The sequence below is a fragment of the Lates calcarifer genome, linkage group LG1 (assembly GCF_001640805.2).
Source record: "Lates calcarifer isolate ASB-BC8 linkage group LG1, TLL_Latcal_v3, whole genome shotgun sequence".
Classification (NCBI taxonomy): domain Eukaryota; kingdom Metazoa; phylum Chordata; class Actinopteri; family Centropomidae; genus Lates; species Lates calcarifer.
Window position 1 is genome coordinate 11,180,024 of NC_066833.1, and position 25,073 is coordinate 11,205,096.

General features: G+C 40.8%; 1 protein-coding gene across 4 annotated transcripts in view; it reads right to left on the bottom strand.

Moving 5' to 3' along the window:
- Nucleotides 1–618: 618 nt before the first annotated feature.
- Nucleotides 619–25,073, bottom strand: part of myo1b (myosin IB) — a 58,473-nt gene continuing 34,018 nt past the window's right edge. The window contains exons 8-32 of one of the 4 annotated variants that reach the window (XM_018704818.2): nucleotides 23,608–23,706; nucleotides 22,349–22,452; nucleotides 20,890–21,037; nucleotides 19,657–19,775; nucleotides 19,056–19,142; nucleotides 18,899–18,964; nucleotides 15,593–15,697; nucleotides 13,766–13,828; nucleotides 13,394–13,594; nucleotides 13,059–13,285; nucleotides 12,366–12,566; nucleotides 11,268–11,361; nucleotides 10,004–10,153; nucleotides 9,821–9,889; nucleotides 9,628–9,714; nucleotides 9,167–9,253; nucleotides 7,948–8,034; nucleotides 6,964–7,050; nucleotides 5,444–5,518; nucleotides 5,134–5,268; nucleotides 4,692–4,798; nucleotides 4,384–4,516; nucleotides 3,855–4,007; nucleotides 2,959–3,089; nucleotides 619–2,852 (exon numbers count right to left, since the gene is read on the bottom strand). In XM_018704818.2, coding sequence (XP_018560334.1) covers nucleotides 2,720–2,852; nucleotides 2,959–3,089; nucleotides 3,855–4,007; nucleotides 4,384–4,516; nucleotides 4,692–4,798; nucleotides 5,134–5,268; nucleotides 5,444–5,518; nucleotides 6,964–7,050; nucleotides 7,948–8,034; nucleotides 9,167–9,253; nucleotides 9,628–9,714; nucleotides 9,821–9,889; nucleotides 10,004–10,153; nucleotides 11,268–11,361; nucleotides 12,366–12,566; nucleotides 13,059–13,285; nucleotides 13,394–13,594; nucleotides 13,766–13,828; nucleotides 15,593–15,697; nucleotides 18,899–18,964; nucleotides 19,056–19,142; nucleotides 19,657–19,775; nucleotides 20,890–21,037; nucleotides 22,349–22,452; nucleotides 23,608–23,706 — 2,948 coding nt within the window. In that variant the 3' untranslated portion in view covers nucleotides 619–2,719. The remainder of the gene's footprint in view (nucleotides 2,853–2,958; nucleotides 3,090–3,854; nucleotides 4,008–4,383; nucleotides 4,517–4,691; nucleotides 4,799–5,133; nucleotides 5,269–5,443; nucleotides 5,519–6,963; nucleotides 7,051–7,947; nucleotides 8,035–9,166; nucleotides 9,254–9,627; nucleotides 9,715–9,820; nucleotides 9,890–10,003; nucleotides 10,154–11,267; nucleotides 11,362–12,365; nucleotides 12,567–13,058; nucleotides 13,286–13,393; nucleotides 13,595–13,765; nucleotides 13,829–15,592; nucleotides 15,698–18,898; nucleotides 18,965–19,055; nucleotides 19,143–19,656; nucleotides 19,776–20,889; nucleotides 21,038–22,348; nucleotides 22,453–23,607; nucleotides 23,707–25,073) is intronic. The other 3 variants (XM_051070145.1, XM_018704822.2, XM_051070148.1) reach the window with 3 other exon arrangements.

Genomic DNA, 25,073 nt, shown 5'->3' on the forward strand with positions numbered 1-25,073 from the left:
GATGGGATTGTGTGTTGTACAGTTCCTTTGCACTCCCACTGTGGGTTGAATATCCACAGGGAGGCTGAGACTCCTCCTTCCTTTCCCAGCCTGCCGAGTGGTGGGAACCGGGTACTGGGCAGCCCAAAATGGTATGCTATTTTTACCACTCTGTGCTCAATCTGAGGGCTGCTCCCTGGAGACCTGTTGCCGGCAGCTTTCCCCAAGCCGCGGAATTTAACCCTAGGACAGCTCTCCCCAGATGTGATGGAAAACATCTGGCCAGCTGCTTGACGACAAGCCCTGGCTGTCCAGCTACTAACCCATTCGACTCCCAGTCCCAGCCAACACCCTGTTGACACTGCTGTAATGTGAGATTTAATAATCTGATGTACTGATTTCATATGTTGCCTGCACACTGTGGGTTACATGGAAAGACTGTTCAAGAAGTTCTGTATAACACGGAAAATGCCTTGAATCACTCTACATCCTTCATTCAGTACAGCTCAGGGTCAGAGAAGTCATTCATAGGTAGATGTGGATCACGTGAAGAACTAAGGCATCCCTTAAATAAATAAACACTAGTATATTAACAAAATAACAATACAAAGACGGTTACAGAATCCCAGAATAACAACATTTATTTATTACTGATCTTTATTTAATTTAAAAAAGATTACTTGTAAATGTTACATTGAGTTCTACTGAAACATTCCCATGTTCTGTCTCTCAGCACAGGTTAACATTAGGCACACAAGAATGCAGACACCATTTTGCAGCTCTAGCCATTGTTCAAATACGAAACAGAGAAGAGAGCGAGAGGGGAAGGAAGATATCACCTCAGCAAAACTGTGTGGAAACAGAGCCAAGGAACAAATACATCAAAACTGGCGTTCAGCTCAATCGTTCCCGCGCATGGGACAGCATCAACTGATTTCTCAAGTCCCTGTGTTGTGTGTGGCATTAGGAAATACAAAAAAAATAAACCGTACAAACCCAAGATATTCTGGATTGCAGATAGACCAAGTTTGGCTGTTATTCCCTCAAACAATCACCAGAAAAAACAACTGGTTGACTTAGAAATCAACAGTACAAAACCCATTACCAGCACGTCCAAATACAGGTGATTATAGTCAACATTCCTGAAAATATAGCACTCTTGCTTCTTTGATACTCATATTTGGCTTGTGTGTAAATATATGCATACCATACCAATATGAGTGTACTACAAAGTTGTAAAAGCTGAAACTGGTTGACGTCTTCAGATACATCAAGAATCTATGGTCATGTGCGCTTAATATTTGGTCTTTCCCCTTGAAAAATACACATTAGGTCAAAATGGGTCAAGCACTACTATAACTCAAGCTGCAGTGGCAAAAACAGCTATCTCACAAACACAGCAATTAAAATTAGGATACCAAAGAGACTCTTTGTCCATGCCAGGGATACAGCCTAAAGAACCTATGTACAGCTTATGGTACAGTGAGGGCGACTGCTGTGGGTTCTCACTACTGTTCTGATGGAAAGATAATAATTGAGACAAAGTGTTTGATTTATTGCACACAAAAATATCAGTATAAAGGGTTTCGCTTTCCAATGGAATGTCTGTACTGTAACTATGTCTAGTATCTTTAAGTCCCACGCAAAGTAAGAGGGTTTCTCTGAGTCATACATGACATTCTATGTGTTAAAGATATGAATTCAGTTTATAATAACTCTTTGCGAATGAAATTAAGCTAGGAAATGATCACAAACTGTACTGTGCTTGTAGAGCAAATGGAAATTGATCATATGTGCAGTGCTATTAAAACTTACAAAAAATTTCCATCACAGGTTGATATGCCCCACCATTCAAGAGTTTTTGGCATTGATATTGTCAATAACAGAAAGTGAATGGGGTCAATCACCTGTGTGGTTTGTATTTGTACACTGACATGTGACAAGTCATGGGACCTGTTCAATGGCACATAGGAATTGCAGATACAAAAGTGGTTTTACAATTTAGCAAATTACATTTGACTTCTCAACTGCCCACTGTGCTTTTTTTCCAGAGAGAAAATATATAGAAAATAATACATCATACAATCAAATTCATTTTCAGGTCTTATCCTCTTTTGGTTACACCGAGGTGAAAACAAGTGCAGTATTCACTTTCTTCAGAGAAATGAACTCTGACAGGCCAAACCCAAAAGTTCCCAGTTCATCTCAAATTTTAAGCTGTGTGCTTTAAGCCAGAGCTGCTTAAAAATGGATGAGTCAAGGCCAGTTGAGGCTGAAGCTTGTCACAAAGTTCTTATAATGACATTTTCTCTGAAGACTGACTCACCATACAGGCAGAACAATCATCAACATCACCACTAGTATACAGAAGTCTCTTGTGCTCCACCAAGATTTTTTTTTCATCCATCTTCAACTCTTGACCCCAGTTTTACAAAACACCGGTGAAACATTTTTACCAAATTTCTGTGGCATTCAACCCAGATAAAGGCTTTCTTTGCCAAAAATGTGGCACATGGTTACAACTATAGTGGTGCCATAGTAAATCTGATAAGAGGAGACTGAAGGAAAAAACAATAACACAAAAAGCCAAATAACTGTACTGTCATTTTTGGGCTCAGGGTGGGCACTGGGGTGATGGTTCTTGAGACCAGAGTTTTTGGAGTGGGTGGTGGGTCTGTGTTTAATCGCCCCCAATCTGAGCACTCAAGAGCAGCACTGGAAGCAGAAGCAGAGGGCTGCACTATGCTGTTGTGGGCACCGACACCTCCAGCAGGCGGTTGTTCTTGCGCTTGCAGGACACACTGTTGCCGTTCTTGGGGGCTCCCTGGATGAATTTCACACATACTTTGTCCTGCTTGAACTGCACCAGAAACCTGTCACAGAGAAACATTATCCACATCATTAAACACCATCAAGGCAGGAGGACATATCACATCCTTCCACCGTAATGAACGCAGTTAACTCTGCATGCTCTCTTACTCATCTGAGATGTCAATGTTGAGCTGCTCCCTGTCTGCAGCCGTGGCCCCGATGCGGTGGAGTTTGGTAATGATCTCGATCAGGTGCTCACTGCTGAGTAAGAAGTCTCCTTTGACAGCTGAGGCAGACCCCTAATGTAAAAGAACACAATGAAACTGGCATCAAAAAACTTAAGTTCTGCCCCCTGTGATCATAAAATGCACATGCAAGAGAGTAGCCATGAGGAACAATACACTGAACGTAATTAATTCTGGAAGAAGAAATGAGTTACAGTAGTTTATAAAGTGTTCCCAGTTTTCAAATAAATTATTCTAAAAAGTATTATTTCCATTACTTTTATTACATCAGTTGTTTTTTCCCTCATTTGTTGATTTATATTATTGTTATTAATTCTCATACCTTTTATTCTTTGCATTGCAGCTATGTAATATTTATTTATAAGCCTCTTTGTTTGTTATTTTGTGTTTGTATGTGTGGGTATAAGTTGTGTGCCTGTGGTTTATGCCAGCCAGGTGCATGGGGTTTGGTTAACATCTTGACTCATGTGAAATGTTTACTTGTGTTTCTCATGGGCATTTAAACCAACAGTACAATTTCATTTAGGCAAATAGAGGAAATCTATTGCAGTTAGTGAAGGCATATTACTGCAGGCTCACTTCCACCATGTACAAAAATGTAGTATAGTCTAAGTTCTTGGTTTAGCATCTATAAATATTCAAACTAACTTAACAGCACACCTGCATGATTGATCATTGTTCAACTCCATTAATGTCACAGCAGGCTTTAAAGAAATAGTTCAATATTTTTATTTACTTTTATGTGGTTAGATGAGAAGATTGTTACACAAACAGTACAGCCTACTGAATCATAATTCCACCGAAACAGGGATCCCTCACCTCTTTGAGTTTGAGAGCAAAGAAGCCATCACTCTGTGTGCTGACTGACACACTAGTGAGATCTGGCAGAGGGACGCTGGCCTTCACCTGACCTGTCTTCTGGTCAGCCAGGACGACGCTCTTCTTAGTCAGCAGGAAGATTCGAGCTGTTCCCTTCAAACCAGAACAGAAATGTTTTTAACATCGTGCAGCATGTTGATATTTTGGTACAGGCAAATGCACTCAACGAAAAAGGTCTAATTTTTTGTCTCATGATCTTGAAACTGAGACAAGGATAGGTGTAAAACATAATACGCCTGTCTAGATGTGTGTGCTATCTGCTGGAACAAAAGTAATGCCAGTTGTAAAGATGTCACAAACATCAGATTGCTGCACAGCTGAGTGAAATGCACATCAAAACAACTTAACAATTTTGTGCTTCACTAGGCCTGTGAGCAGGTCACAACATAATAACAGGTTTTATTTTGGACTTTTCAGCTCTTACAAAAGCTAAATGGATAGTAAACATTGTGTGAGTCACCTTTCTTACCTTGCCGTTAGCTCTGTTAATCTTGTTAACCACATCAGCCAGCAGAACCTTCTCATCCATAGCACTGCTGAGTTTCTGATACTTGGGGTTCTTGCTGATCTCCAGGTAGTCTCCTTTGAAGGGCTGGCTCACACTGAGACAAAAGACATTCACAATACCTAGCGAATTAGATGTTTGATGCAGTAGGTCTGGCATGTAATTAGAGATTCACTAATCTACTTATCTATCAAAGGAAAAATGTCAATAGATATTTCTTTTTCCCTATACCATGAAATAAACATTGCTCTGCTCCAGTGAATTTCATGTACCTGCTTGGGTAGAGAGCCTTTTTATCCTTGAAGATCTCACTTGCCTCCAGCTTTTCCTCATACACCGCCTTCTTCTCCTCTGTGAACTGGCTCCTGTATTTCTTGCACTGAAAACACAAGAGAACACAACAAAAGAGAAGTTCAAACAAGAGACTGTGCTGTATTTCCTGTCCAATAATTAACCTTTTCAGGTTTCTATTGTATTCTATGGATATTGTGATGCTAATGTTATACTCTGTATATATTTCATCACATATTTCATATTTACAAGGCTGTTGCCTTTAGTGTTTGTGACTCCGGACTGTGGCTCCAGTATAAAGCTGTTGTTTACTGGGAGTTTAATGCCTGACAAAGGTCTATGACTGAAATAAATCATGAGTTAACAGAAGAATTCAGTGGCTGAAAGGAACCAACAGAAAAGACATGTTTTTTTGAGACTGACCCTCCAGAGATGGAAGATTCTCCGGAGCTCTGTGTGGACTCCATCCAGGAAGAGATAAGGCCTTGCTGGCCAGTTCTTGTCTATGGGTGACATGGAGGGCATGGTGCTCTTCAAACCCAGGAAGTATTTTTGCATCTGGATAAACGGACACATTTAAAAACAGTGAGGCAACTGAATCCAGTATGATTTGTATACACGCACAAGAGCATTCATGAATTCTTTGTTTAATGAATTCATCTTTGTTGAGAACAAAACTACAACAACATTTAATCAAGTAAACATCCAAGTAAATATTTTGAGTCATACTTACAATTCTCTGAATGGTGAAGTCATAGATCTTCTTGCCTGCATTTGCCCTGAAGAATTTTCTGTACTCTCTGCGAACCTGTTACAGAAAAGAAATTAAAAATAAATAAACTGTTAGTCACCTATCACCACATTAGTTTGATGCTGAAGCAGGAAAGAGAAGGAATACACTGACATGAGGATGACAGCATACACAAACAGCACACTAAAATGACAGACGTTTGGTTAGTCACAAACAGCTGAAACAAAGTAAACCCCAAGCTGTTGGAATTAATCAAAATGACAAAAATTACTACAAAGTAATTACTGAAAAGTCAATGATGGTTATGACAAATGACCTCCATGCTGACTTTAATCGCACAAATTGAGTTGTAAACAGGTGCATTGTGCACTGGGAGGTGCAAAGTGGTCAATTAACACAATAAAAAGATTAACACTCCAACAAATGACAGTTCGGTGACAGAACCAGACAGAACACGCAACAGATAATCACCGAAACCTAGGACACACACCTAAAGACAAGGAAATAACAGATACTGTTAGACAGTGCTGCTTTATATGGGGTTAGTTGCACAGATACAGAGGAAGCAGACAGAGAAAGATCTTGGAGAAAAAGACAGATCAGAGAGAGAGAGACAGATAGCTTCTGCCACGTTAGTCAGGTTCTGTTGGCTTAAATGTTAAGTATTAAAAAACAAAATGAGGAAAATAGCAACTGTCCCTAAAAAATTACCTAAAATATACTGAAAACTATGTGGGGTTTAACCTAAAATAGTTTTACTTGGACACTTTGTTGCTAGGCCTACAAAAGGAATTGTTCCAATGAAAACTGTTGATGTAGGGGCTGTTGATGATTTTGAGTATCCATGACCTGGTTTTCAGATGTAATTTTCCCAATGATTTGAGCACCTCGCATAAAATTCTACGCACGTCCATTGTATTGGAGTAGTGACAGAAGTCTCAAAACCTTTGCAAATAAAATAAAAAAATGATCTGCATGGCTAAAAACTACTGGGGTAAACTGTAATAGTTTGTCTTTTGATTTGGTTGAACTACCCCTTTAAGATGAGATCATAGTCATTGTTTTATTCATTTGTCTGGGCCACACAGGTTGCACAGGGCTAAATGTGAAAGGACTGCAATCCCATGAGGATTGCTCTGCAAAGAGAACTGGGAGAAAACTGTGAAAAAGTACTATGTTGTGGTGGTATAGCATTCTTTGCAATTATCCTGATTACTGTATTACAGTTTTGATGGTAGAAATATTTGGTTCGTTTGCAACATAAGTTGATTTAATATACCACATAGTGACCCTATGTGCTTAACCCCCGGGAACTTTGCATGGGAAGCTGCACACAATTTGAAACAAAGCCAGGATAATGGATGTGATCATACACTGGGCAGAGACTGGCTTCCTGGAGATGAGTGCAAAGATGACTGAGGAGGATGAGGAGGAGCTGGGTCAGGGAGTGATGAGTAGGTGGCAGACTCGGTGATGAGCTGCGCCATAGGGCTGGTAGGTACCTTGAGTCCCTGCCAGTAGGCCCAAATCACAGCAACAGCATGCTTACGCCTGGCCTCTTCCTTCAGTCTCCTCAGCTCCCTGCGAGCCTGTTCAGGGGGTGGGCGGGAAGAGAAAGAGAGCAGGAACAAATGAAGCAAGAGAAGATGAGAGGAAGAAGAGGGAGATGCTGTTTTGCCTTGGGTCAGCAAACATCAAATACACACGCACGCGCACACACACACTGCAAACTGTGTGACCACTGAGAGACTGTAAAACTACAGGTCTAATGCTCCAGCCTCCACAAACGAATATGTCACTGTGGATTATATAAACTTTTATCAGGGGAAATGCTGTAAGGGAAACAGAGTTGGTGCTTTTTAGTGAAACTTTGGATGTAACAGCAGAGAGAAGCAAAAGTCACAACTCAGGCGGCAGAGGTCATCTCAAAGAATCCAAACAGTTCCATCTAAAAAAAAAGACAAACAGTACTGCAACGTAAAGAGCAAACATGCATAAGCTACAGCACAATGAGGAAGTCATGCAGGAGGAGCAGGCAGCATGCGATGGTCAGGCATGGACTTTGGAGGAAGAAGCTGAAAACAAACCAAAAATATGATCTATCTGTCCCTGGTGAGTGTGTGCGTGTGTGTGTGTGAGAGAGAGAGAGAGAGAGAGAGAGAGAGAGAGAGAGAGAGAGAGAGAGAGAGAGAGAGAGACTAACTAGTACTTACATTCACAAAAGTACCTACACTCAGAATAATGTCTCTTTTGACACCATCAGTAAACCACTTATTTCACCTCAGCATCCAGTGGATGACGGTTTGTGCTGTATGTGAAACTGTATGGTAAACTGCCTTGCATCATTAAATGTAAATAAAATGTTTGGAATGGGTTTAGCAGACTGATGCATATGTTGACGGTTTTTGGGGCGGTTCGGGGGATGAGATCGATGGAGGCGGCAAGTCACAGTCACGGCAATTCAAGTTGACAGGCTTCCCAAATACCTTGGTGCCCTGCCAGCCGGCCCAAATGACCGATACGGCATGTTTATTCCTCGCCTCCTCCTTCAGCTGACGCAGCTCTCTCCGTGCCTGATGAAAAGCGGTGGCAGTTGTGGAGGAGGTTAATTTCAGTGACAATTATAACTTAATCGTCTGAGGAGAGGCACTAAGAGGTGTGAAAAAAGCATTATGAGGAAACACTGATGAAAGACAACAAAAGATGTCAGAAGATGGGACAGTGGGTGGTTAACATCAACGTGCGAACAACAATAAGTGGCACTCACGCTGTTTGACTCTGCATATGGTCGGGATTTAGAGGGAGACATTTTACTACAGTGGGAGAGTCTGAATTACTATGACGTTATCTGTAACTTCATAAAGGTGCTGACAAATAAGAAGCTGTCACGTTTGCTACGAACAAAGTTCACATGCAACACTGAATAACTGTTAACGGGAACTGGAATGAACTGATAATTATCAGCAGGCTGTGAGGCCTTGAAATAAAGTGTTGATTATTAACAACTACCAAGAATACCTGAAAAGCTAACACTGGTAAGTATAATAAACACCAATAAGATAAAGGTACAGTATGCATTCAGACTCAAAATCTGCACAGTGGCTGTGATTATACACACTGAGGCTTTATAAAGTAGCAACATATGTGCCATCAAACTGACACAATTCCATGTTTATTTATAGAGCATCTTAGTGTTTTGCTGTCAGCATATCAGTATATTAAAAATAGACTTCTCAGGATGAGCTAGAGTAAATAGCACAATGAAAATCATGTGTGTGGTGGGCACTGTATGGTCAAACTAATCATTAGATTACAGAGGAGGAAAGAATTTAAAACACCAGATTGGATCAACACCAAACCACACAAATCTAAAGCATGTGAGCTACGTTTTAGGACCAGAGTGTGGCTAATTTCAGAGATAAGTTTGGTTTCATGTGTATAGAAATCCAGTTTCTGCTTGTAACTACATGACTGGAAAAAACAACAATAATTCAAAACAAGACAATCCTACATGTAACAACTACAAAATGGAAAACAGGACAACAATAAGGCACATTAATCAGGCCAGTGGATAGAAGGAGGACTGGGCTTTTTTCAGACGGGCTGCTACTCTGTTAGACAGTTTCACAGGGATGGGACGGGACGTGGTGAACAGGGATGACAAGACAGCTGGGACAGCGACACACTACGGCTGGGTTGAAATACCTTGGTTCCCTGCCAGTAAGCCCAAATTACTGTCACAGCATGTTTATTCTGCGCTTCTTGTTTTAGACGTCTCAGCTCCATCCGAGCCTGGAGGGATGTGGTGGGCGTTAGGTAAGACAGGTTGAGGATGTGAGGAGGAGAAGAATCAAGAAAGGGGAGTGAGAAAAGATTGGGGGGGGTGAAGACAAGTTGCAATTGTTTGATCAGGAAAAGAAGCAGGATTAAAGGAAAACAGCAGCAATATGAAGGAGAGCTTTGTTAAAGAACAGAATTTTTGTAAAACTGTGGGGCCACTAGGCAGGAACACTGCATATGATGAAAAACAAGTGTTTTAGTCAAGTTAAATCATCAAGAATAGTTTTTCAACATGAATAAAAAGCCTGCATAAAAGTCAGGCTGATGCTTCGTTGAAGTGAACACCTCAATCTCTGATATCCCTCTGCACTTTAATGCATCATTACCTGGGTGCCGTGCCAGTAGGCTGCGATGGTGGTCGCTGCCTCTTCACATCTCTTTTGATATTTCAGGTCTCTCAGGAGTTTGCGGGCCTAGTGGAAATATAACAAGCAAGCAGACATTTTTATTATCATTTCTGTCATAATTTCAGCTCTGCTACTAATTCATTCTCAACTGAGCTCATAGGAAGGTACACACCTGCCATCCTCTGGTGTAGGACTGCACCACAGTGGTGGCGCTCTTGATCCTTTGGTACTTCTTTTGTTGCTGTGGGATGGAGAGGGGAATGGTTAGGTAATTAACAGCACTTAATGCATCAATGCATATGTATTTGTTTTGGATTGTGTGTGATTTTCAGAGTGTTTCCTCAAAGAGCCTCACCGCATATCGGCGGTACCACGCTGCCACCACTATCTGACTCTTTTTCAGCAGCAGGAACTGGCTGCGGCACTTCCAGCCACGGTAGATCTTCTGAATAAGCGTGGCCAGGTCTTGCAGGCACTGCCTCCTCCTTTCCTCCAAGAAGAAGAGCTACAGGAAGAGAGGAGAATTAACTGCATATAGCAACAAAACAACAGCCTTATACCGTGTATGTGTGTTGTTGAGAGTAAGCAGGTATCAACATCAAATTTAGTTTTGGAAAGCACAACCTCTTTTTAACCTTGTTCAGGAGGGAAAAAAACTCACTATGAAATCAATAAAAACAAAAAAAAATTTTATCTGAGCAAATACTGCTTCTGTGATATCAAGAACAAAGTTCAGTCTTTCTGCAGGTGAAAAAAATCCTTTACTGCTTGGGCTTACTGCAACACAATAAAACAACAACAAAAAAATAATCATGACCTCTGTGAATCGACTTATCTTCATCAGGGGTGTGAGTACAATGTTTTATTGTCCTGCTATAAGCCAGTGCAGTTCGTTCATCTGCAGGCAGAGTATTTTGAGTGTTGGTATCAAACATAGGCAAAAAGAATTTCTCAAATTTCATTTAACCTCATCTTACTCTCAGTGTGCCCCAAAAGCTTGCATATTAACTAGTTCCTATTTACAAAGAATCATGTCTAGTGAAGTGATGTCTTGTTCTGTGTTTTCTAACAATGAAGCTTGAGGTGTGGCTACAATGGATTAACAACCAAAAGAAATGGTGTCTGGAGACCTGGATCAAAATCTGCTTAACCAGATTCTCTATCTAAGTGATTTAAAAGCTGCAAATATATGAGGGAGATAAGTTGATCAGATAGAAAAAGCGATTATAGGAGAAAAAAAATTCCATCAGTATGAGATCATGTTATTCTAAGCTTTGTTTGGTCTTTTGCTGGGTGGGGAGAAAGTCCATTCAAACGCTGCAGGCTTCACAAACAGATGAAGAGCCTGCAAGCACTGAGTAAAGACGCTCATTTCCCATGTTAGATGGGATGGCTAAGTGAAACCATGTGTTTTCAGAGTGGTGGTTGCATGCTAATTGCCAAAGTGGGGGCTCCAAGTGCAGCCCACCCTGTTTTACAAACATCTTCCTGTGAGAAAACAAGGCAGCTGAGCACACTGGATTCAATTTTAAAACATTCAAACACAACTTCTCTTAAAACAAGTGGAGGAGATATAGGGCCACTTTAACTGTGCATAAATGTGGGGTTTTTCTTTTTACCGTTCTTGGGTTCCTGATGAAGATCTTGGAGCGACCATAGGAGAACTCTTCTGCTGGAACCTGGAGGTCAGCCATCAGTACCTCCACCCCTTCCCTATGGAAAGCCAGAAGAGTCAGAGGGTTCATCCAAAGCTCACTTGACACTTCAAGTGAACATAAACAGCATAAGCACAACTGTAAAAAAAAAAAAAAGCACTGAGAAGATTTAGAAGCAAGAGAAAACAGAAGAGCACAGCATAAATGATGCAGCGTTTGTGAGACAGAGAAGGAATGATTAAAGGAGAAAGAAACATCTGGAGAAAAAAGTGGAGAGAGGAAATAAGAAAACCACACAAAGCACTGAGGGATAGCTGAACAACAAGATACTGATGTGCGGTAGAGTAGATAGGAATCAGTTCTTTTACCAGCACAGTAGATAAAACATGCAAGACTGGCTGATATGGAACAGAAGAGACAGATAAGGTTAAAATGTCTCAGCATGTTGTGGCTCAGAGAAGGAATGGTTCATTTCTTCTCACCAGTGAACAACTGGTATGTGACAAGACTGCTGTTAGTTTTTGAGAGGACTTTACGAGGCGTTCCATGTAATGTGCAAATAAAATCATAGAGGCACACAACCACTAATAATTATAAACTATGTTCTCCTAAAAAAAAAGAAGCAAATGTCCTTCAAAGTGCCATGTTTGCATTTATAATATGCTTAATAAGCTTAAAGATATATTACAGTCTGTTAGCTAAAGTGTTCTTAAATGCAGCTGATTATTTCCCCTCTTGTGAGCCTTTGTTTATCCAGGGAAAGTCATCTGAGCCTTTTTCCAGCAATAACCTCTTTCATACGCACACTGCTCCACACAGGCACACCTGGGAGCTGACCATTCCAACTACAGTCTATTAGTGCTGGTCACAGTCACTCCACTGGGAGTAGTCTGAGGTTCAGTGCCTTAGTTAAAGACACCTTGGAGCGTTTCTCAGTTACCACACTCACACATAAAGCTTGGAGGGATTTGTTTTGGCAGCTGTCCAGCGACAAGGCCCCTTTTCTGGTCCCCTCACCTGCCCCACAATTAGTCACTGCTTCAGAATAAACACAACCGTTACCTGGCAGGCCCTCTCCAGTGGGGCCAGGTCCGTTTGCAGAGCATTTTGTAGCGTTCCAGGCAGGGCTCGTACGCCTGGCGGAAGGCATAGCCTGCTCTCCTCACACGGACATTCTCCATCAGGCCCAGGTAGCGCACCTGATGGCGGACCAGAGACTCGGTGAAGATATGGGATGCCTTCTTGTCATTGGGTTTGATGCACCTTTAGAAGCAAGAGGAGAGGTTGTTCACATTAGTGCTAGACTAATGTATGGAGCAGATGTCATCCTTTTAGAAAAATGAGATATGTTATGTCCATTTTTGCTCAGCTTTGATATAGGGAATTTGGTTAGACAGACAGCATATTTTTGTTTTGATTTTTCAATATAACGCTGCTCGTCTATGGGAGAAAATTTACTTGAACTGGTCCTCAAGAGTTTTGTTATGTCAGTGTGGTATGATACCACAAATGACATCTTTTTCAATATCTTTCCACTCACTAAAATTCACACTAGAAATGAGAAATTAAAGTAAGTTGGCCAGATATTTCCAAGCATGTAGTTTGTTTGGGCCAAACATTTTTAAAAAATGTCATACTGCAAATATCACACACAAACAATACACTAACAATACAGTAATAGTCCAAGATATCCAGCCAGTAACTTGAACTGACAGAGCAATGACTAATATACTCTGTTTACGTGATAGGACTTACCGGATGTAGTTTGGGTTCTTGGTCTGCAGGTTCCTCATCAGCGTGCCCACTGATGCTCTGAACTGGAAGCCAGCAGTCGGTGGTCTCTTCAGGTTGACTTTGGCAGGATTACCCTCAGGGAACAGCTGCTTGATGAGGCTGTGGTTGGCCTTGTACATGGCCTGTGACAGGTCTCTGTATAACAGGTCATTGTTCTTGTCTACAAATCCTTCGACACGGTACAGCACCTTGATAAAAAGAACCACAGTTAAAAATCTTTCTGGTGTTTTTTACAATCCCCTTATAGCACACATATCTTGCATTTTATCTGCAGATTTCTGACTAATTTGTAATACCTTGCCAGCATAGTGCTGGATGCGGAAGCAACTGTGGGGCAAGCTGTGATCGGTGAGAAACTTTGAATTCTTGCTGAGGCGGCTCTCAAAGTGCTGATGCTCAGCACAGACAGTGTTCAGTTTGTCCAAGAAGGTCTCGTCTGTGACTGTCCCGGGCCTCAGGCACTCCTCATCCAACATGGCCAAGATGCCATTTTGGTTCTAGCCATTGCAAGATGGGTAAACGTGAGAGATGGTATAGGTGCATGCATATAACATGTTAAATACAGAAATGTAAAACCATCTAGTGATAGCTATTTTCTATTATCATGTCAAACTTGAAATATGACTTCATGCTGAGTTGGTTTGTGGTCTCTGTGGAAACTGACTTACATTCTCAATGAGGTCGCAGATAATAGCATTATTGAAGTACTCAATATTGGTCCACTCGATGCCCTGTGACAAAAGACATGACTGTCAAAAATATAATGGCTTTTCCATCTTTAAGCAGGACTAACATAGTCTTTCGTGTGGCTGATGAAATAACACTTGTGAACCTGCCTGTGTTTCAACACAACATGGAGCATGGTCAAGTACCTATGGGAAAGACAGTCCTAATCAAAGCTGATCCCACCATGGCCCTATATGTACTGTGATCTTCAGTCAGTTTTGCAGAGGTTTTCAATCTTGACTGATATGTATTGGATGTGGTAAAAGATAGCACACAATATAGTATGACTATGACTCAACATCATAAAAAGGATGCATTTATGATTTTTTAATTCTAAGTATCCATTATGTTATCTTAATGCCCAGTTATGAAGGAGTTATGAAGAAAGATGCAAACCTTTTCTTTTGTATTTCAGTTCTGTTGATTGGTTAAAAGGTATACTATATAAAGTATACTCAAAGCATCAGAAGAGGCAAATGACCATGCCACAAAGCCACCTACAGTAAGCAGCTTTCAGCAAGGCTCTCTGGTAAACAGACAAAGGGGAATGTTGTTTTGTTCAGGCTGTGAATTCTTTAAAGCACTAAACAAAAAACAAAAGGCCTGGAAAACTGAAGAGAAGCACTTCATGCTTATCAAGTGTCTCTCACTCTGATCTTAAACCTTTTGCTTTTCTATAATCTCTTAATATTTACAAGGGAAAGTTGGGTCAAATAGGAACACATATTCAAGAAAAATAAATAAATAATAATAAATAAATGGGCAAGGTTACAATTCTTATTTTTTGTTTAAGCAGTCTTTAATCAGGAACTTTAGTGCAGTACTTAAAAATGATTAAATCAGTCTGAATGTTGGTACATGAGTCTTTATAGACACATTTGTCCTTGCTGGTTTGATGCCAGGTCCTACTAAGACCTCTCCTGCTCTGTCTCCATCTCAGTCCTCTAATCGTCTGAGTAAGGACAGAGCACAAAGGCTTTCAGAGGAGGGAAAGGAAAACATTTTCCATCTTGCCCTGTCAAAAAGGCCACTGGCCCCTGAAAAACCCACTTTGCCGACATCTAATTCACAGCTCCTAATGGATTGGGAACATGGCTGAGGTTGATGTAAGCAATGTGACAGATATTTTAAGGGGGAGGGTTCAAAGAAGGTGCGGCTTAAACTGATGGGTGACTGGCCAAATTCCTGATTGGTGGACCTCCCTCCTTTTTCCAGCGCTGTGGTATTTTCCCATGCAGTATACTGGACAACGGCCAGGAGTGGAATATCATTGGTGGTGTTAGTGGGGAGGTGGTGTGGGGGTCACCGCTGCAGCACTCACATACATAGGGATTTTAAAACAAACAGAGCTTAAAGGCCCACAACAGGGAGTGTTTACTCTCGCTGGAGTGAGGGATCACTTCCGTCCCAGAGAGTCCACAGAGGGAAGACGAGGACAGAATAAACTGAGAGCGTGATAGACGACAGGGATGGAGATTGAAAACACAAATGAAGTAGAAATGCATTTGGGTCAAGGGCAAGAATGCAGATTTAGCTGAAAGAGCACGAGAGACTGAACAGATGAGTGACATGACCAGGTTGAGATCATGCTGTGGGCCCTGCCATGATGATCTGTCTACACAATAAATTGACTGCTGACATGTTGAACGATGTAGATGTACAGCTGCAGGTGAGAGAGTGCTACCACAGGCACAGGCTAGGCTTGATAGGTCATTTATCCAAGTGTCCACTCGCCCACATGGATTATGTGAATGTGTGTACAAACATACCTCCCTGACATATTCCTCCTGCTCCTCGCGCAGGGTCAGCTCGATGAAGATCTGCTGCAGCTTCTCGTTGCAGTAGTTGATGATAAACTGCTCAAAGCTGTTGTCCTGTGGGAGCAGCAGCAAGTGAAAAATAATCAGCATCTGATTTTTGCTGGTTTCCACTGTACCTCATGAGCCACTAAAATTGGGTGGTACATTTTTATTGCTCAGCTCACCCACCCAACATTTCATCATTTATCAAAGCTTATTTAAACTCAGAATTTTTTCCTCTGCAAACACTCATGAACGTCGTCACCTCATCACCAAATTCTGCCTTTTCAATTTCTTTCCTGAAGCACTTTTAAAAAACGAGGAGAGCTTACTCTTTGTGTGACACATTTTGCTTGATTAAAGAAGGTTCCAATAATTTTTATTTTAGTGATTTAGTATCAGATCAGGAGGAGGAATGGAGGTTTGGAATGGTTTACTCTAAGAACTACATTCACAATGATGCCATCAGACAGCATCTCAGATCTGACTATGCATTAGTCTAGCAAAGTGTCTCTTTACAATAAAACCTTGATCACATCTGCAAACACTCATTTTAATCTTATCTTTATTTGTGAGCTGTGATGGCCTGGCTCTAAATTTTAAAAAGTGCCTTATGTCTAATAGATTACCAGCAATAATCAGCTCCAACACTATACTAACCAAGTATGACCTGCAGGTCCAAATTGTGGAGGTCCATTCCACAATTTGCTAACTCATCACTTTTACAACCATCAAATATTTAATCAATCTGTTTAATGAACAACTGATAATAAACCCTTATCGGAAAAAGTTCCTGTAAATTGTCGTTGACATCACTGAATATTGATGGGGTGTTAACCATGTAAAAGCCTCAACCATTTTTACTTCCTGAATTTCTCAATCTTTATTGTTGTCAATTATGACTATTGAGCAGTGAGACATGCTTCTTGGCAGATGGCCTTATTGTGTGCTGGGTTAGGATAAAGATGATTCTCTAAAGACACAACAGTGGTTAGAGCAGCATGTTTAGTTTTAGAGGTCAGAGTGAAGGACACAGCAAGGTTTCTCAGTGACCAGGAAATGGGACACGCAGCCATAAGGAGTTAGTTATTAATGTTAAGACTTCACTTCCTTTTACTGAGAAACCAAAAGATTGTCTTCGACTCAAACACAAACACACACAGACACAAACACAGCAGTATGTTTACACCCAAGTGGCAGCAGACACCAGGCTGAAATATGACCGACTTTTAAAGTAAACCTAACATATTTCAGCTGCAACTCTGATGCTTATAGCAGGAGGAAGAAACCATCTTAAAGCTATGTTTGAAGACAGAGGTGTTTCTTCACCTGCCCCAAGTCAGGGGAAAGTCCTTGCATTTAATATAATGTGTTACAAATTAAAACCAAAAACATTTGCAGGGGAAAATACATATGGGGACTGGCCTTCAGTGTTTATCAGACATTTAAATTATTTCTAAACCTTCCTTGTCTATTATGGCAGAAATTCAAGATAATGTAGTAGACATGATGATAAACCATCTATATCCATCTTCTCAGAATACAAGTAAATTGACACCTGTACTGTTCTCAGTATAATTAGATTATCAAATAACCTCTACACTATCAAAACACCCGAGCTAAAATGTTGAACTACAAGGAGCATTTCAACATTTTGGCTAATGTTTATTCACTTTCTGTTAGATAGTTGGCTAAAAAGATCAATATCACTTTCATGTCTATGCAGTAAACATCAAGCTACAGCTAGGAGATTTTTTGGTTAGCTTAGCAGAAACACAGGAGGCAAGAAGGAACAGCTGGTCTGGATCTGTCCAAAGGACAGAGCACCTTTACATCTCCCTGACCAACACGTTATATTTTTTGGTTAATCCATGCTGTTTCTTGGTTGGGTGCAGTAATTCCCTGTGGTCTAATGGTGATGAAAAGACTCCAAAAAGGTACAGCTCTCAACCAAGAAATTGTTAGTTTTGTCACTTTGGGACAGAGCCACGTTAGCTGTTTACTCATGTTCCTACTTGTTGTGCTAATCTAAGCTAACAGGCTGCTGGTAGACATTTTCATCCAGACATGAGAGTGGTACCAGTCTTAAACTTATCTAACTCTCAGAAAGATAAAGGAATAAGTGTAAGGAAGTGTATGTCCCAAAACAGTGAACTATTCCTTTAAACTAACAACTGTTTATAACCACAGACATTCAAATTCAATATAGCAGCGATACATTTAGTTGTTAGTTTATTCAGTGCGCGTACCTAAAACTAATGTCAGTCTTATATAACAGCACTGCAAAACTTCAATCTCCAAAATGATGGTAGAACTGAATCAACACCTCTCTAAAAGTGTGAGAATACAGAATCCTTCATGAATGGAGGACTTATTGCAGGGATGTTGTATTAGTCTGCATTAGTTTTAGCTAGGTGCACTGAATACATTTGCAACTGAGTGTATGTCATTTTTCAAATGATGCAAAGGCTACTCTTTAGCATCCTTTCGGCCATGTGGCTATGCTGCACACCAGGAGCCCTGAATTATCTTTAATGAGGAGCTGAATTAAGTCGAGAGGAGTTTAGATCACAGCATGCACACTGGCACAGCAAACAGGCCGGTGCAGATGTTACTTACTCCATCCTGGTGACCCAGACACAACACAACAGTCAGAGGAGAGGAAGGACTTGGGAGTGAGTGTGGTGAACAAGCAGGGATATGAAAAAAACATGAACATATGGGGGTGGGGGGCTGGAGGCATCAGGCAACAAGGCAAGGAACATTTTAAGCCAACACTCAAACTCTCACATGTGTTTGCAAGCACATACTTATTTACATGCACACTGATATCCAAATGGTGGTGTATTAGCTCCTATGTGATTATTATAATGGAAATATACACTCAGTAACTGCTATAACTGTTTAGTGTTACCAGTGAGAGTGTAACCATTACATGTATATGATGATGAGGATGTGTGTTACCTGTGTACTGAACAGTGCACTGATGTTGTGGCCATTTTTCCACTGTGAAATACTGATTTTAGAGTTGAAATCGCCTTGCTGAAAAAAAACCCATTTCACTCCTGGGAGCAATAACGCTGAACTAATCTGATCTGAATGTTGTTTTATCAACCCTCAGTTATTGGTGATAAGCTCCTCACAGGTACCAAAACACGCACACAAACAGCCCAGGGCAAAATCCTTTTAAATGCAATAAAATGCCTGTGTGGTCAGATTCCATCCTTGTGGCTTATCAGATCAAGAAGACTGGGTTTAATCTGCCATTTGTCTTACCTCAAATATCTCAAAGCCATAGATGTCCAGTACACCCATGACCTTGTGTCGAGTTTTAGCTTGTGCCTGCAGGGAGAAAATACTGTCAGTTTTAGCAACGCAGATTAATTGATTAAATCTACTGAAATCAATAAAATATATTCAGGACATTACTTACTTTAATGCTTTCGTTGATTCTGGTAACCAGCCAGCTAAATAGACGACTGTAGAGATTTTTGGCAAGGGCATCTCTGGCATAGTAGGCCTGTTGAAAAAATGACAAATACATAATATCACATTATTGGTGATGAGGTGACCATGAACAAAAATCCCTGAATTCATAAGAGCTGGCAGGAAAAGAGAAGCAAACTTCTCAATCAGTGAAAACTGTGGATACATATCTTAAAAGGAAACCACAGACACAGGCCAGCTGTGATATCATTATTCTGAGGTCAGGTTAATTCTTATGCTTTGGGACACAGAGACCCATGTTTGGCACATCCATGTTATATGAACAGTCTGAGTGAACTCACTAACCTCTAAAATATGACCTACATTTGAATTTCCAGCAGGAACACTGCTCATCTATAATGGAGAGGTTTTCATGTGGCAATGACATGGATCAGAGTCGGCAGCCAGCAGAGCAAGTCAAGGGGAAGAACTGGCCCTTTATCTTTTTATGAGTGTGTGTGTATAAGTGTGTTTTAATGTCAATATAAGTAGGGCAGAAATGCATTGGCATAACTGGTGCAAGGCAGATTTGTAGCTTTGCCTCTGACCTGAGCCACGTTCAGGGTAGTGGAGACTTTCTCCATCTTAGCCTCTACTGTGCGGTAGCTGAACGCCCTCTCCAACACCGACTGTTCAATCCCCAACAGCTCACACATCTCCTTCAAATCTGTGGACAAAAAGTGGACAAAGGAAACGCACACAGAATAAACATAAAACGTCTGCAAGGATCAGGGGGAAAAAATATATAATAAAAGCAATGGTGACATGGTTGAGATTATTTATCTTATGTTGCTGCTAAACACGAAGCTGGTAGATCAAGTATGTGGCAATGATTAAACCTGTCAATGTGTTTGTCAGATTTGTTTTTGAAGATTTAGATCGACACGTGTGTATTCCACTGTAATTTGCTCTCCTGTTCTGATGGAAAGTTTTGGGTAGTTTAGGGTAGTTATTTGATGCTTCAGTGTAACTTTATTGTAATTTAAAATCTCTTGTGATTATAGTGTATACCATACAGTAAACACCAAACATTTTCAAATTCCTCTAATCTTTTCCCCTCATGTTTAATCTTAATAATACTAATTTATATAAGGGACATTTCAAGAGCTACAAGAAAACATTAACCTTACTATACCTACAGTTTAAATAAACCTGGCTCTGATGATATAATAACCATACTCATAATGTAATTTTGAAAGAAAGACTAAGATATGAGCAACATGTTGCAATATGATTGCAACAATCCAATCTTTGATTTACTGGGAATAAATAAAAAAAATACATCATTTTCTTGGCAAAAGTGGCAATAGGATGGATCATGCCACTGTCATGGAAGGGAATATGTAAATAGCATATTTGCCTAAAGAGAACAGCTGTGGGAACAATAATGACACACACACACACACACACACACACACACACACACACACACAGCTTGTCACACAAACCATAAAACACAAATATTTGGTGAGAGGGACTACAGAGGACAGTAAAGCAGCCAATAGGGGGCAGTGGCTTAACATCAGGCCAACTGGGCATATTGGTCATGCGGGTGTGTAAAAATTCTGAATAAAGAGAATTATCAATTAGTATATTGAAAACTCAATACAATTATTCAGCCTGTCTAATGCTTATTTAATCATAACTACACACCTGGGCAGGTCAGTTACTATGTCAAACAGCAGAGTCATTCAAATGAAGGTGTTCATCAGTTGTGAAAGGAGCAGAGACTTTCATGAGGAACAGACTCTTTGTCTCCTGTTTTTCATCCATTAACCCACCATTTTTGTCTTTGATGCGGCTCTCGTCTGTCCCATTACAGCGTGACTCTGGCTTGAACTCAATATTGCCGAGCTTCAGCACGGCAGCCACCAGCTCCAGCACCGACTGCACCTCGTCCTCCATGAAGCCCACAATCTGCATGGCATTCTGGGAGGGCAAAAAATTTTAAAAAACAGAGTCACAAATCAACTGAGTGTTGAATCTTAGTGGGAAACATGGACACAGACGCAAACGAGCCTAGAAATGCACTGCAGTGTGACAGTGTGTGGGACTGTGCAAACACTAGTTCAGTAAGGATGAAATGTTTTTGTTGCAGGCTGTCAGCACTGTAACTAGTGTTGTCATGATAATAAATTTGACAAATGAGTTTGTGCACTTCCAACACAAATGTCCTCAGAAAACCCAAATTCCATCTTATTTTAAACATCACCTCCAAAAAGACTGAGTGAGAACTGCAGCAGTCCTCAAAAAGCTGCGTCAACCAGATAACCATGCCTTTTCAGTTTTCAATTCTCCAGGACAGTCTCCTGAGACTGACATCTTTTTTTTTTTAAAGGGAGTCCAGGCCAAACTAAAAGGCCAAAGCGTATATTTAATTTGAGGAAGCAAATATAAAACAACTTCCTTTAAAAAGCTGATAAATAGAAAATTAATTAAGTGCTTGAGAGAACTACTTTATAAACCCTCCACTGCTTTATGTTTCTTGTTTGTTGTGGAACTGAACTACTTTCATGTTTGTTGAATGGAATTGTTGAATGGCATTACTATGCTCAAGCAAAAACAGTACAGCAGAATGTGACACAACAGGCTGAAAAGGCTAGAGTAGAGCATGCTGCAGCATGGCCGATAACAATAGAGTGCAGTAGAAATAGTCCCTTACAGACACAACATCCTATGTGTCACCACCAGTAAGGACAAGAATTAATGGCACTGCATTGACAAGATCCTGCATGTAAATGCACAAACTTATTTAGATGAAAGGAAGCAGCTGCCTTTTCTCCTTTGTTTTTTTCCCCACAGAACAGCTGCTGCTGCTGCCACTGGGCTGTAGCAGGCTGAACCATTGTTGAAGAGATTTTTGTAAATGGTACACGTGGAATTTCCCATGTTAATCAATACAAACCTGGCAGTTCGGGTTTTAGTTCACTTTCAACTTTAGCTTCAGTTCAAAGTTCATCTGTTAGTTTGTTATGTGCAGGAGATAAGGAGAAGACAGACCGCCTCTACCCTCTGCAGGATTTAGATAGAAGGAAAGTCAGCGATGAACACCACTGGAACATGACACTGCATGTGATGGGTGTTTGTTATTGTTTGTCTGGTTTTTGTGAGAGTCTGTTTGTGGTATAGAATTAGAATTGTAATTAGGACTTCTTTAGAAAGGTGAGATCATTGTTACCTATTTTCTGGTTTTTTTAAATCAGGATGACACGTCATTTGATTAAGAAAAATCCTACTCACTCTGACTGTCCGGAAGTTGGCTGCATCATCCAGCCCGTTGACCACGGCCGAGTCCAGGCTCAGGTAGTTGTACTTGCTGAAGTCCCGGTGCAGCTTCAGCTTCTCTGTGACACACAAATTATGTGGTTGCTACTTAAACTACACTTGTTAAAAGCAGGTTGGCAAAAGACAAATGAAGCCTCATTTACATTAAATGCAAGTTACACACCTACACACACACACCTGGGAGGTGCCTGATAAAAAACACAACCTTGTCATAATGGTTATAAGCTGCAGCCTTTAATGACTGTCCAAAAAATACACTCGATGGTACAAATTCAAATGTGTGACACCCCTGCCAACAAATTTGTCCAACCTACAGGGTATTGTTGCTCCACACACACACACAAAGTCTACACAGTGCATGCACACACTGAGTTACTGCTGTGTGTGAACATAACTCTAGAAGATCAAATAGCCCTCTTAAAAGCCCTCCTATCTAGTAGCAAAGAAATCTATTCCTCTTGTGGGTGCATGTGTCAGATTTCATTAGCTGTTGCATTAACTACAGCTGAATCAAGCCCCTCTGATGTGTGTGCTTTGGAGTCAATGACCATTATATTGTTCTCCTGTGTTCAGGACATAAAACAATGTCCTCTGTCCACGGAAAAGCAAATAGAGGGAACAGGTTTCACGGCCGGCCTTTGTTCTCTGTAGTGTTTGTTAGGCAGGAAGACTGGGTCATTAATGTATCAGCCATGTGTTCACGCAGCTGCAATCCTGCTGAAAATGCTTTACATTAGGTTTTAACATAAAGGTTGCCGGTGACTCCAGATGACACTCAAGTAAATGAAAGCATGATCTTCAAACCAAGAAATATGGGAACACAAGCTCTATGATCACATTAATCACCTCAGGTTGGTGTATTAAGTTAAATCAAAGCAATGTAGCAGAAGATCCACTGATGTTGAATCTAGTTTCCTCTGGACAAGGGTGCTCGCTAGCTACTGTGAAGTCTGATTCATTATTTCCTGTGAGTTTACATGTGTATATTCAGAGGCCAGACATTATTCTGGGCAAACAGGCTAACTATATTACAACTGCAGTGTGTGGTGATAAGTAGGGTGAGCTTTCCATTTTTTCCATGTTGCAGATTGCATTTACTCTCAGATCAGTGAGCCCTTCAGTCTTCAAGCTGTTTGACCCCATGCACACCATCTTAAATATACTGATACTGATGCTTCCATTCAACACCCATTTCCAACATTTTTACAACTTACTGAGTGTGTCATCTGAGGCTCCAGACAAGAGCTGATAAAAGATGTGGAAGTTCCTCTCGCCTCTTGGCTGTTTCACCACACGTGACTTCTCCAGCAGATCTAAAGGACAACAAAAGGAAACAATGACACATGATGACAAGAAGTCCCTTCCTAACAATAGCCTTCAGAGGAAATCTTTCTGCAGTGATTCACATAGGTGTCCTGGAGTAGTGAATATGGGGCTTGACCTGTAAGTATTAAGCCTGCTTCTATATGGAGCTCAAATGGGTTTCTAGTTCAGTGATGCACTTGAGTTTCCAAGGTGACAAAACCAATGTTGTGTGTATAAACACTACAGGAAGTGCACAGAGAAGAAACCACACTAGGATATCAAACGTCAGCCCTTTCCGCTGGGCTACTGACCAAGTGCAACAGTACCTGATTAAAAGGGGACTCATCATCCACTCACCGCATTAGGCTGAGTATGATTTAATTAAAGACCAACTACAGAGCTCAGCAGCATCTAAGGCCACTTGAGATTCTTTTCACTGCCAGCCTGGCTGTATGATAGCATTCTATTTGTCTGGTTAGAAAATTTGATTATAGGAAACTGTAGAGTTTTCTTTACACTGATGTGAACATTAAGAAGAAATATCCCCAACAGCCATTTTAACTATGATTCCATTTCCATCCAACTGTCAATCTTTAGATTTCATAAACTCTGACTCACCAGTTGGTGGGAGATGAGAGGACAGAAGTATCTCACTGTATCTGTGGATACAAAGCTAGAGAGCCCTACACAAAGACCTGGGGTTGTCAGAGTTAGCAATGGATCAGGCTTAATGCGAATCTGTGACACCCACTGGCCATGAATCACATAAGTGGCTCTACAGGAGCAAGAACACCAATAATACAACATCCAGGACTGAGTGGCTACAGAGCTGTGATCATGAACCACTTCCTTTAGCCTATTTATTACCTTTATGTAGATATTTTTTGACAAGAATCTGACAAAAACACAAGAGGTAAGGCAATGAAGAGTTTCCCATCCTGAGGGGACTAATGTGACCTTCCACCATGTGTCTAGTCAAACCATTCAGTAATCTTGCTTTTAAGGACCACAGGTTCCTTTTTTCTGTTGGGAAGCATCCGGAGCAGCATTTATTGCGTGCTCTGTTCACAACATGTTCTCTCTGCCTTAGATAAGCAAACACACATTAAAGTGTCAATGTGGAGACAATATCCTGTTATGTTTTGACTAAAGGCTTTGGCTATGTGGCCGCCAAAAATGTCTTACCACTCTATAATTACCAGAGCTACAGAGAATTGGCTTTATGGCCATCTATTTTCTGTTGTAGGAAGGTCTGAGGGCTCCAAGTTTGTACATCTAGGAGAAAATAATGAGCTGAGAAGTGAAAAGAAATCCATCCAGGCCTGCCCTGCAAGAACATCCTCATCCATCTGTCTAGCCAGCCAGCCAGCTCTGT